We start from the raw sequence: 13,820 nt of genomic DNA, 5'->3' as shown, positions 1-13,820 counted from the left end.
AGGGCAGACCCTACATTGAAAGACTGCGGGACCTAAACCTGTTCAGCCTTCACAAGAGAAGGCTGAGGGGGGACCTGGTGACTGTCTATAAACTCACATAGGGAGACCAGAAGGGTTTAGGGGAGACACTGCTTCCCCTAGCGTGCCCTAGCATGACAAGGAACAATGGACACAAATTATTAGAGAGTAGATTTAGATTAGACATCCGCAAGAACTACTTCACAGTTAGGGCGGCTAGGAGCTGGAACCAACTTCCTAGGGAAGTGGTGCTGGCTCCTACCCTGGGGGTCTTTAAGAAGAGGCTTGATGACTACCTGGCTGGACTCATTTGAGTCCAGTCTTTTCTCCCGCCCAGGCCAGGGGTCGGACTTGAAGATCTACAAGGTCCCTTCAGACCCGACTTCTATGATTCTATGACAACCAAACTGGGATGACTTTGCCCAATCTGTTGGAGAATTGACCCTGAAAGAATTGATCTGCCTATATGTTCTGGTGGTCTAGGTTTCATCTGTCCATCTCCATTGTTGGGTAGATATTTCCTGATTATGCACAGTAATAACCACCTGTTATGGTGGCTGCTGTACAAGGCATTCTGGGATAACTGCACACCTCTCTGCTCCAAATCCTGATGTAATTTATGTTGGTGTACAAAACTTACATATAATGGGGTATATGTTCATCTGCTCACACCTACATCACACACATAGATGTAGCCTTTGCCATTCATGCATAGGACGTGTACAAACATTCATAGTTTTATACAATAATATATTCAGAATTATACCATAGTTATACAAACACTTATTCGTGTTTGTATACATTCATGTATAAGATGTATACAGACCAGTAGAGATGTATTTATTTTCAAACACAAGAATGCATCTGAAAACTTATTTATGTAGCATTTTTCATGTTCGGGGTAATTTTTGCCAGACAAATTAACATTCCCAGTGAGTTGATACTAGGTACTCACATAAGCGGTATGAAGAAAACCTGGGGATTTCTGTGCGCCTCTTGAATCATAGTTATTTATTAAGGGCTGATCACCTTGGTAATCTAAGTGCTGGACAAAATCCCAAAGAAGAAAAAGAACTGGGAATAAATGGTGCTTTCTCTCTTTTCCTCCGAGAGCCAGGGCGTGGAACATGATATATACAAAGGCTGGGTTTACATGTGCATTTATTTGTGGGCATTAGTCCTGTGAGGTGTCTCAGATTTGTTCTAAGCACACTTGAGTTCAGGCACAATCTGAATTTTTCTGGCATTGAGTCTTAGCATTTGAGTCATGTTCCTGAGATCACTCTGATCCTAACACCTGGCTTAGTCTGGCTGCCTCGTCACTGGGAAGGGTGGAGGTCTTGGAAGGTTGTGGAGGGTAAGGCAGACTGAGCTGGCCAGGGCCTAGTCTATGGAGGCATTTTAAATTTAAGACTTTAAATGCTGTACCAAAATGAATGGGGAGGCAGAAGAGCTAGCACAACACCAATGTAACGTGTTTTCTTCAGTTCCCAGCCTCAGTTACCTTATGTGAGTTGCATTTAGACACAGAGATGGTGAGCTGTAGAAGAGGGTTTATATACACTGTGATCAGAGATCTGGTTGCAGTAAGTCCTAACCTCCAGGTAGCTTTCATATGGCTAGCTGAGCTTTAACAGCATCATAGGCTTCAGCTACTATCCATAGACTATCCATGGTTCTAGGTTGCTTTGCTTACCTTGTGCTGAAGCCCACACTGTTGTGACTGCATTGCTATTGATATCTGAGCTAGCCAGATTACACCAGAAGAGACTAAAGCCTTCATCACCGTGTCTAAGTCCTCCGCAAAGCAAAGGGTGAAGTTGAGTGATTGGTATTAGAACAATACTTCCAAACTTTGAACATCAAGAGGAGGTCTGCTCATCTGTTTCTCCAAAGTGGAAGAGTGTAATTGTGAGACTGCAAAATTGGGACTCAATAGACAGAAAGTTCAGTTAAGTTCAATAAATAGAGTTGTGTACTTCAGAGGTACATCACTAAAGCTACACATATGACACTGGCTCAGAGATGCATGCGATGCAGGCAATTAAAAGAAGAGGATATGCTTTGATGGGGTAAATAAAACAAGTTTTTCTAGATTCCCCTCAAAAAATCTGTTCTTCATTCCTTCAGTCATCCTAGGTGCCCTTTTCTATTCCCATTTCAGTTTCATTTCATTTTTCATGAACTTGGTTGGCCAGAATTGCACATGTTTTTCCAGGTATGCTTTCACCACCGCCTTGTACAATGGTAAAACTTCCTTATCTCTGCTGAGAGTACCTCTTCCAATGCATCCTGGGGTCATAATTCTCTTTTTCATGGCTGTATCACACTGGAGGCGTATAGGGCACCTATATGCATGCAGCAAGGCTACTCTATTGCAGTGTAATTACAGTGCATCAAAGCAGATTCCATCATCATGTGTATCAGTATCCCCATGCTGAAAAATGGCGGCGAAGGCGCTTTAACTAAAACTCGTTCAACCAGCTTTAGTTAAAGCACTCCCACCACCATTTTGCAGCATGGGAACACCAACGCACATGATTCTCCAGGTGCTTTAATTAGAGCAGCTCTCAGAGCCTTTCTAATTAAAGCATTCACGCCCCCACCCTCCCACATAGATGCTTGGAACACATCTATAAACACCCATAGTCATCCTACAGTTAACTTATATGTCACTCCTTATCCATTTTAAGATCTTCCAACTGATGATCTCCCCACTTACAGCAGCATTTGGCATTTGTTCCCAAGGGCATGACCTTGCATCTCGTACTTCTGAATTTCACCTCACCTATATTACTCCACCATCAAAATCACCTGCTTCTTTGTGTATGATACCCTGAACCTCTTCTATGCTGGTTGTGCCTTCTAACTTTGTGTCTGAGGCACCTTTAATCAGTGTAAGCCAAGGTCATTCCTAAAAATGTTAAACAAGATTAGTATCAAGACTGATCCTTCAGAAACTCCACTAGTAACCTCCCCCTAGCCTGATCCTTCCTCTTTCATCACTACCCATTACCATCTTCCTTCAGTCCAGCTCCTTAACCACCTTACAGTTATTCCATTAATCCCCGTATTTTCAGGCTTCACTAATATTTCCCCATGCAGCACTGTATCAAATGCTATAATGAAGTTCAGCTATATGAGATTCCCCACACTCCTTTTATCTATACAATGAGTTATCTTAGACTGTCACACTAGTTTGGCATGATCTATCTTTAAACTCTAGCTCCAATAAGTGCCTGCAGCCAGCAGTGGCCCCCTTTGCTCCCAGCTAGGTTCTCCTCTTGCTGTTGCATTTTATCCCATTACCTCCTTGTCTATAATTGCTGTTTCCCTTTGTGTACCCTTTGTCTAAGGGTCTGTCCTGTAGATCAGCAGTTCTCAAAACAGAGAGAATGAGTCATGACTCCATTTGGAGTTGTCGCACTTACAAGTGGTTGCAGGCCCCACAGAAATCCAGTGACTGCAGATGGGCGTGGACTGGAAGTGGTGTCTTGCGTGATCATGAGGCAACTGGAAGTTAGGTCATATGCCTGGAAGTGGGACCACAACCCAGAAGAGTTTGGAAACTGCAGCTGTCTGTGAATTCGCAGTTTTATGTGCAGGTCTACTCCATCACATCCTCCGAACTCTGTTACAAGTCCAGCGTTGTCCTCAGCTGCATTTCCAGTCCTTGAATCTTCTCTTCTGTGAGCTTTCTCTGAAGACATTTTATTTATATATAGCTTCCATCAGGAACCCATAATAGGATACTACACACCTGGCAACTTATACCTTCAGGCATCTTTATTATATTTCTTATCCATCCAACGTCCTCCATCATCATCATCTCCCTTGTCCACCATCATCCTATAGATTTCCATGCAAACTTGTGGTTAGGTAGTCCCTCAAAAGGCCCTATTATTTCTGACCCTATTTATTTTGTGTTCTGTCCTCCATAGAATTTTGTTTGTGATTTCTTTTTTCTGGCCATTAGATGTAAGGATTTGTTTAACAATGTTTATGAAGACTAAGTTTTAAGATAGTAGGGTCTTGATAAATCTCCAAGTTTCAGCACCATGAAGTAAGGCAACCATTACATCGGTGCTAAATATACAGTTTAGTTTGGAGGGTGAGGTTTCCTGTTTCTCCAGATTGGCTTCAGGGTTGCAAAGGGCTGGAAAAAGTCCAAAAGCCTATTCTGTTGGCTGGAAAATAAACAAAAGACCTGCTTCTGGAATGGGTGAGGAATTGCAAAGGGAAAACTTGAGCAGACTCCTAGAAGGCAGCTGCTTTTGAAATCTCTGGCAAGAAAGCAGATGGTGTCGATGTTTGCAGGAGGATAATATTGAAAGAAGAAAAAAGTCAGCAGGCAGATTTACAATGGGAGTCTTCGTGGTCTGTAGCGTAATTCCATCGGAGAACACGGTGGATACATTCTGAAAAGCCAAGTTTCCCTATTATCCCTAAAGATTAACTAGACAACTTCTCTCTTCACATTAACCTCAGTTAGCCTTAAGGCCTTTTCCCTTCTGATTAAGTTATCTTTACTATCTGTATTCCGGTAGTGCCTAGAGGCTGCACCCAAATTGAGGCCCTGTTGTGATGGGCTCTGTATGATCACATAATAAGAGACAGTCCCTGCCCTGGAGACCTTGCCGTCTAAATAGACAAAGAGAGAAAACGAATGGAAGAGAAAAAGGCGTAGTGAACTTGCTCTGAGTGACACAGCAGAACCGTGGCAGAGCTGGGAATAAAACACAGGTCCCTTGGTGCCCTTTCACCAGACTGCCTTTCTGAAGTCTGACTCCTGAGCTAGCAGCTTCAGTTTCCTAGAGTGGCAGAAAGGGAGTTGTGCTGTGAGAGGAATCACTCAGCAACAGGAAGGGGAACTGAGAATAAAGTGGCTGGGATGAAGAGGCCTTAGAGATGGACAGGATGAACTCCTGGGTAAAACGCTCCAGCCATAACAGTTGGAGGATGGAAAGTATCCTAATGAGGCAGTGGTAGAGGACGCACAAACCATCAAAGGTGATGTATAATATGGTGAAAGCTAGATTCCTGTAAGGCCTAGGAACATTAGCTTTTCTTTCTATAGTTGATTTACTTTATTTTAGACCTTTGGCTATGCACAGCACTGTAGAGCTATAAATACCCTAGGGCTAGGCAAATCATAGGTGCCTGCTGAGTTACAGTCTGACCTGCAAGGGGGACAACATCAAACAAGACAAACTCAGAGGATCTAAGCATTTCCCTTGAAATCAAGAAGAGCCAAACAGAGGCCCAGATCTTTGCAGGTATTTAAGTGCCTTACTATTACTCAAATGCCTAAGTCTATTTTAGGAACAGGGCCCAAGCCATTTATGAGACTGAGCGGATCACAGACAGGAAGCTGTCTGAGATTTCTGAATGTTCTTGAAGGCAGGAAGGATATAATTTGGTGAACAGAAATCATTGGGTTCTTGTTTTGCTTTTTTTCTGACATCACTGCCAGGGTGAGATTTAGACTGCATGAGACTCTGGGACTATAAGGCCCATGTCACCCTGCAGTGAAACGTCTGACGTTTGATGGAATAGCGCTGTAATAAGTCACAGTCCAGGGGTGGAGCCTATGTCAAGAGTTTCCCCTCCTCCACCTTAATTAGCACAGTCTTACACACTGGAAATGTTCTTGGTACTGATCACTGAATAACCTTCCCATTGTTTCATTTTGAGTTCTGTGCTCAGTGACAAGTGCTATTGAGGTGTCAGTCTGGCCCTTCGACATCATCTGATCTTGCTGAAATATTCAAATACCCTGCCAGGCACAAATGCCGCTTTACAACCCCTTTGCAGTGGGAGAGGTTGTCTGGGCTTTACTTACCAAGTGTGACAATTATGCTTTGATAAAAATGTTCTACTTTAAAGGAAAATGCTGTGCAAATTGATTGTCTTGGGGCTAATGGAGTCTTCCTGCCCCAGCTGCTATCAGTGGGCCAGAGGTTATGTGCTAATTCATGCTGATGCATTAAGAAGACAACAACAAAAACCACTGCTGCTAAGCCAATGACACTCGTACTAAAGTGAAAATAAGCTGGCAGAAGAAACATATGTATTAGCCTTTTTTGCCTTTTGATAATTTGTCCCATTTATGTTGTACAGTGGGTTGAAAAGGTGGAGTGTAGTCCAGCTATTACAGGAAAAAGAGACAGGGGAGCAAAACTCTTCTGTCTCATTGCTAGTTCAACTACTGTCTGCTGAACTCTCTGGATCTGTTTGCATCACAGTTCACATTTTTATAAACTGGCATAATGGTACTCCTGTGCACCAATGTTTTGTGTATCCAAAAATGCTAACAGAACAACTTTAATTTAAAATTAGGGAAAACAACACAGTGGAAGTGAGTAAAAGTATGTTTGCCATGAGAGAGCACTGCATATCCTATTCCCCTCTCTACCTACTGCATCTGCTTAGCTTCACAAACCAGTGCTGGCCCTGCAGAAAGGCATCGTTCTTAGCAATTTGCAGGGGTGGCTGGACCACGTAGACACTGAGGATAGTTAAGAAAATCCTCTCTTTGTGCTGGTGGAGGGAGCCACATGATTGGAACTGCCACCAGCTGCCTTGGTGCAAATGGCAGCTTCCATTCCTTGCATGCCAAGTACTAAAATAGCTACCCCAGTTTGGCCAGTGTTGGATGCATCAAAGCTAATCCCAAGTATAGACAAGGACAGCGTGTGCAAGAGAAGAGCCAAGCTCTGTGTTGTGCGGCTGTGTATGGTCGAGGGCATGTGGGAGGTCATTACTTCCGACATTGCTAAGGATGCTAAGGGCTTGGTCCACAGAGAAATAAACATACATCAAAGTCCCAATCCCTACTTAAGCTTCAACAGCTTTTAAAAAACTATTTTCACTCACTCATAAGAGCTGCTTGATTTTACATCAGGATAAAGAGCTGAGCTATGTTACTTAGTGGCTCACTCTGTCTTCAGTCAGTGGGTGCCCCCTCATCAGGGGTTTCAGACCTCCAAGGCGGTCAGGCAGGCTCCTGCACTTTGTCAAAGCCAGGCCAGGAGACTTGAGCTGCACGGCCTGGCTCTGAGTGGATAAATATGGCAAGATGCCTTTTGGGGGCCCGACAGAGGATTAGCCTGGGATTTACCCAATACCCACTTGATAAGAAGCTCTCCAAGTTTAAAGCCATAATCTCCTGATCAGGACACTATTTTTGCACAGAAACCAAAAAAAAAACAACAACAAAAAAATGCCCTGTGCAGCCACAGCCTGTTTATCCAAAGATTCATCTAGTACAAGAGCCATATTTTACTGTCAGATGATCTCCATTAGCTCCAAATGTGAAATCAACACTCTCAGCCTTTCCCAATCTCTTTCTGGCTTTGAAAAGGTAGAAAAGGCAATCCAGGGACTGTTCAAAGGATATATACCTGCTTTCTTCTGCCTGACTTCAGATGAGCATGGCTATTGGCTAACTACCTCCCTATATATACACTAGCACTAACCTCGCATTGTGTGTCTAAGGAAGGAACTAAACCCTCAGTTACTTAAGGAGAGAGGAACCGTGCTAGCAGAAATCCCTGCCTGTGCTCAGATGTGATGCTGCAGCACTAGTGAGTGCTGCAGACACCCGTGCCATGGTGCAGTGCAAGGCAAATACTTGCCAGTGATGTGGGTACTGTGACCCCAGCACCTTTCCCTTCTGAAGCTCTCTTCTCTCCCTCTCAGATTGCCAGAGGTGAATGGTATTATCTGGGACCAAGTTGTTCTTTGTTCTCTGCAAGACCTTTTCTGGACAGATTCATCTCTGAGCTGAAGCTATAGGGAGAGCTGATCTTTCTCTGCCTTTCAGATTTACTCTGTATGCTGTGGACACCCGAGGGAGGCATTCAGAGCTGAGCACCGTCACGCTGAGGACAGCCTGTCCACTGGTGGATGATAACAAGGCGGAAGGTAAGCATTTGGTCTCCAGATGGAGACCCAAAGACATGTCCTCCTATTAATTAGTTCCCTCTAAAGCAGAGGTTCCCAACCACTGGGCCACAGCCCACTACGGGGCCATGAAGGGTTGGCTGCTGGGTCATGGCATGAACCCCCTGTTCGGACCCCCATCTGTCTGCCCAGGTGAGCAGCTTCTGCTGCCGGCAGTCACGTACGGGGTTAAAGCTGGGCAGTGGGGCAGCCCCAGGAGGGAGGCAGCCGGCTCCATGCACCCCATCCCACTCCCATGCCAATCCTCAGTATAACAAACAGTGGGAACCACTGCTCAAAAGCAGTGCTTCTCAGCAGTGGTATATCCAACAGCACAGGTACTTCAGGCTTTTGTGACTAGTGCTCTAGGCTCTCCTTCCCTTGGCTTAATTGGTCCTTCTCAAGATTGTACACACATTGGGCAGCAATATAAAGCACTAGCACCCAACCTTCTGCCCCTGCAGGTCAGGTGAGTGGTCTAGCGTCAGTCTGCAGGGCCGATCCCGCATGGGGTCATTCTGTGGGTACAACCCCACAGGCCAGGATCCATTCATGCAGGGTCAGTCTATAGATGCCTCAGTTGGCCCAGCCTGACCCTGTGTGCCTGGATCTAGCCATGCTCTGGCCTTAACGAACCCTGTGTGCCTGCATTCAGTCACATGCCAGCCAAGCCCAACCCTATGTGCCCAAATCCAGCTGCACATCGGCCTGACCTAGCCCTGCACATCCACATCCTGTTGCATGCTGGAGCAATCTAGCATGCAGGGTCATGTTATTAGACGTACGGGACTCCCCACAAGTCTGGAAATTTGACATCAAGGGAATGGTAATAAACACTACGATTTTCCCCCTACCACCAAATTTGCAGAAGTCAGGGGAGCCTCTGTGGGCCAAATCTGGCTCACAGGCTGGGAGTTGAGCATCGCTAGTTTAGAGAGTGCACTGCTGAATGGGAGGTGACAGATACTGCCTGGTAAAGCCAAGGTGTGTTAAACCATAACCTGGTAAATGTTCTACATGGACAGACCCTCTTCTTGAGCCACATGGAGCCATGTCAGAGTCACTGGGACTCTGGTTCTAGTTGTGCAGAGCCACTTGCAGGATTGGAGACTTTGTTCGGTCAGGCTGACCACATAGGTTGGCAAGGACTGCTTCACAGCTGACATCCCACTTCCTGCTCTCCTTTGGTGTCATGTTCCATGCGGTAGTGCCTTCTTTTCCCTTGTTCACCTCCTGTGCTCCTTTTCAGAGATAGCTGACAAAATCTACAACCTCTACAACGGCTACACCAGTGGGAAGGAGCAGCAAACAGCCTATAACACACTGATGGAGGTCTCCGCATCCATGCTCTTCCGAGTTCAGCACCATTACAATTCACACTATGAAAAGTTTGGAGACTTTGTTTGGCGCAGCGAGGATGAGCTGGGGCCCAGGTACCTATGCTTTCTCAAAGTCCTTTGGGTTTAGTCGATCCACCATCATTACCTGGCCTGCGTTCCAGCTGCTGAGTGCCCTGTACTTAAATCACTAGTCACATGAACTTGTCCTAGTGCCTAGCACCATTTTAGACCTTGACCCATCTTCTGTTGCGAGTAGCTCAAGAGAGGCTGAGTTCTGGGACAGTTTAGGACATTGGTGAATTATAACAGCTTTGTGGAAGTGTGGTGCTAGCATAATGGAATGGGCTTGGACAGGAAAAGAAGCATTTTGAATGTCCCTGGAAAGGAGCTAGTAAGTGCTTTACCTCTCAGAACCGACTTCTTGTATTCTTAAGTCTGCGGCGATGAGTGGCTTTTGCTTGTGTTTTGGCTTTGATCAGCTGTTTGGTTTACTAAGCTAAAATATCACAGAATGTCCCACACTATGTCCACAGATCTGAGGGGCTCAGAAAGGCTTTGTTCTAGAAGTTGGGGCTATGAAGCATAAGAGCCTCCTGAAGTTTTTATTTAAGGGTCAAGAGAGAAGGTTTACATGAAAAGACAGGCTTGTCATCATGACAGATTGCACAGAAAGATACCAATTCCTTAAGTGATCTACAGCTGGCAAGTCATTGGGTTTTCCTCTGTAGTTATACCCATCTGATATCTCCTTAAAGTTTGGTGATAGACCTATATGTATTTGATACTCTGTGGGACAATAACCCCCAACATCATGGAAACTGAAAACTCTCTCTCACTTGACATACCAAGGTTACCTATAATTTTCTATCCTTCTAGTCAGTCTAGTTCATTGAGCTAGGTTCCAGTTTTACAGCATATCTTTACTCACTCTCCATCATGGTTTCTGGGTGCCTTGCAAATTATAAGTACTCTCAAGGATCTCCCGTCATCCAGAGACTATAGTACGAGCATACTACAGTGGCATCTTTAAATTCTGGCTATATAGTGCCCACTGCAAAATGTCAAAAGATGAAGCAGACTCAGCTTCCATCCTTAATTTGTTGCTGAGTGTGGGGATTGGGAGCTGGGTAACACGGCGACTATAAAGAATAGCAGTTCCGGCGGTACGCTGCCCCCAAACATCACACGGAAGTGTTTGCAAACGTGCAGGTTCTGACAGACTATTGCTAAGGAATAAAGCATCCGAGGAATACACCATGTCCGAGGGCTGGGAGAGGAAATTATCCTGTCACAATGTGTTTGCCAAGCCTGGAAAGCGGCTACCATAACACCCCATGACTGCTCCGCCAGTCCCAGCCGTCCCACCATTGCGGAATTCCTCACTGGATTCCAAGTTCAGGAGCAGGCTGAGGGATGCTTTACAAAGTCTCTGCTCCGTCTGCTGTCTGAGAGATCTAAAGATAGGAACGGGGAGGAATGTGAAGGAGTAACTAATGGTAACAATGAAATAACTTCAGAAGATTGTAATTTTCTTGCCCACTCTGCTTATTTGGCTTCCCCAGAGATCCGTCCCTGACTCCAGAGGCATAGTTCCTTGCAAATTGCTCAACATAAATCCAGGTTAGCCTGTGACTGGCCCTCCCACAGAGGTGACCTTGGTTATAATTTCTTTGTTAGCTCATTAACTTCTGATGTGCAGCCACTGTCTCATTCTTTCTACCATCTTCCTCTTTCCTTGATGAGACTGGAAGCTGTTTCTTCTCTTATGCCATCCCTGTCTATATAAACCTTTGGGAAACATGGCCTTTTGTTACTTAACTTTTCCTGGACCCTCAAGTGGCAGTGACAGTGCACCTGCATAGGATAATACCTAGCATGAAAATGCAAACCAGGCAAACTTTTTTTCCCCTGTGCTAAGCATGGACATTTGAAAGGGTTCATCCAGTATGCCCTTGCTGTTCCACTTACAGAAAGTAATGTCTAGATTTGTTCATGTACTCTGCAGGCACATATACATGAGACTGTACTGCACAGTAGTTACTGCTCATTTATTTAGTACTTGTATAATCAAGTACTGCACAGTAACACCAGCAAACATCTTTTAAGTGACACTACTGCTCAGTAGCCTAATAATACTGCACAGTAGTGTAGTAACGCTGTTGGTGCTGTGACATGCTACTGCATGGTATTATATGGCTACTGAGCAGTCAGCATCTCATGTAGATGCACCCTGCAAGTGGCTGTCTTCCACACAGAGAAAAGGATCTCCAGTCGAACCTCAGATGCCCCTATTGTGCATCTTGAGGAGCTGGTACCTCATAGCCATGAGGGAACTTCTGAAAGTATCACTCCTCTTTGCATGCAAGACCAGGCTGTTGCCAAGAATGACAGTCTGTCCTCCAGCTCCATTGCTCAAAGAGCCGTGACAATGATGGAGCCACTGACAGCAAGAGAGGTGAATGAGGATTTTCCAAGGGAACATCTCATAATGAGATTTTAATGGACAGGCTGTTCTCATTCCCAGGAGGTCATTCATTTTCATACCTTGAAATGTTTATCAGATGAGCCTCAGATCTACAGTAAATGTTGGCTCATAAAACTTAGTGACAAGAGGGAAGTCTATTGCCTCTGAGTAATAAATACATCATGTTGGAGCCCTCGAGAGCCCAGTTTCCATGAAAGCCACAGGTTACTGCAAACAGCTGCTCCGAGAAGACACACTGACAGCCAGATGTCCCAACCAGACGGTTTACATTAAGGAGACATTAAAAAACTTAGCTCATAGGTGGCCCAAGACCAGGACTTGCTGTGGTCAGCAGTGTCTTGGCACCTGGTTTGGTCTGTCCTGCTACTCTCCTTTAAATACACACAAAAAGAGACTGCAGCATTAACTTGTTCCAACAAAACAGAGGAATCTGTCTAGACCAGTAAAGGTTTAATGCTACTGTGTATTCAGTGCTTCACTCCTCCGTGGGCTTTGTTTGTTTGCTTGTTTGTTTGTCGTGTTTTGTTTTGTCGCAGTGACGGGGCTTTAATATGATAACGACTCTTTTAATAACGCGAGAGATTTTAGGGGGCAGTGTCCGCCGCTCAAGAGGAAGGGAAGGAAGCTGATAAGGTTAGATTGTTTTCTCCCTTCCCCACACCCGACTCTTGCCCACCTTCTCTCATCGCTTGAGGAAATGACATCAGCATAGGGTTTGAAGGCCCTCCCTGTCTTAAAGCAAGCCTGCTAGAGAGGGGAGAGTCGATCCTCTTAAAACGCAAGCGTCTCCACCAGGCAGCAGCTGCATTGTGGTAACAGGAGGGAGTGTGACGCACTGATGAGAGGCTGCGATAACACCCTGCGGCGTTCTGGGCTCTCTCTCTTCCCATCGGAGAGCCTGGCAGACCCGGGTCAGTTATAACTTTAGTGGAAAATCTGAAATCATTACAAGGACACCGCACAGGACATACCAAGCAGGCAGATGCCCTCTCCCCCACGCTCCCACTGCAGCCTTAGGACAAGACTCCACTTGATTTAAGGAAGATGCTGCTACCTGCCTGCCCTTGGATTCTAGCTTGTGCAATGCTAGTGCTGCTCGTTCTGGGACGGGTACCCAGGCACTTTGCAGGCAGATGGGAGCAAAGCGAGCATCACTGTCCCCTTGTTACTGATGGACAGAGTGAAGCAGAGAAAGGGAAACTGCTTCATCTTTAGGCAGCTGCTGGTCTATGCCAGAGCCGGAAAAAGCCGACCTGAGGTGCTCAGTCCTCAGTTCTTTAACGTGCCTGCTCTGAGCTGGGAGCCCCTGTCCTTTGCTCTAATCATTGTACCCTGCTACCTCCCAGAAAACTGGGACCCAGACATCCTGACTCTCTGCCCCCTGCTCTGATCATCACTGGCACATGCTTCCTTATGGCAGAGCTTTTAGTCAGATGAAGGCTTTCAGCAGCCATTCAGCAAAGACCCTTCACCGTGTCTATTCAAACTTCCCTCCCACAAGGTACAAGAGAAGGAAGCAACAGTGCAGAGCCTCTGTTTCTAATCCTCCGCTCCATCATTCTTGACTGCAAAATCAACCCTCTAAATCCTTTGCTTAAATAGGAAACAGAGCTGGTCCCTGGCAGGCACTGACTTAAAACAACTGACCTTGAAATGCTGTGTGGCAAGCAAGATGGACCCTAGCAGGCTGCATTATCAGTTGAGGATGTCTTAGAGTGGGAAGTGGAAGCAATTAAGGCTCAATATAGAGCATGGTCAGCCTTGGCTGTAGCCTGCTATAGGTCTGACATTCCCAGCCATCCCCTCCTGCTCCTGCCCTTTCATAAGGCAATAAATTGTTGTTTCTGGCGGGGGTGGGGTAGGTCAGCATTTAGGAAGATTTCATTTCCAGTATTTGAAAAGGTGGTCACTGTGACCCGACATCTCTCCGCAGGGAGCACTTGGGTAATACCCGGAGTTTGATTTATGGCGTTAAATTGGCAGACCAAGAACTGCTCCTGTAATTTATTACCCAGCCTTCCCCAGAAGACTTC

At 45.6% G+C, this 13,820-nt stretch overlaps 1 protein-coding gene across 1 annotated transcript in view; it reads left to right on the top strand.

Annotated features, from left to right (window-relative positions):
- ASTN2 (astrotactin 2) overlaps window positions 1–13,820 on the top strand; it is a 644,195-nt gene that overhangs the window by 615,169 nt on the left and 15,206 nt on the right. The window contains 2 exon segments of the mRNA XM_019510513.1: window positions 7,844–7,944; window positions 9,212–9,395. Of these exon segments, the coding sequence (XP_019366058.1) occupies window positions 7,844–7,944; window positions 9,212–9,395 (285 nt within the window).

The sequence above is a fragment of the Gavialis gangeticus genome, unplaced genomic scaffold, assembly GCF_001723915.1.
Source record: "Gavialis gangeticus isolate Ggan-Ray unplaced genomic scaffold, GavGan_comp1, whole genome shotgun sequence".
Taxonomy (NCBI): Eukaryota; Metazoa; Chordata; order Crocodylia; family Gavialidae; genus Gavialis; species Gavialis gangeticus.
This window is presented reverse-complemented; position numbering and strand designations above follow the sequence as displayed.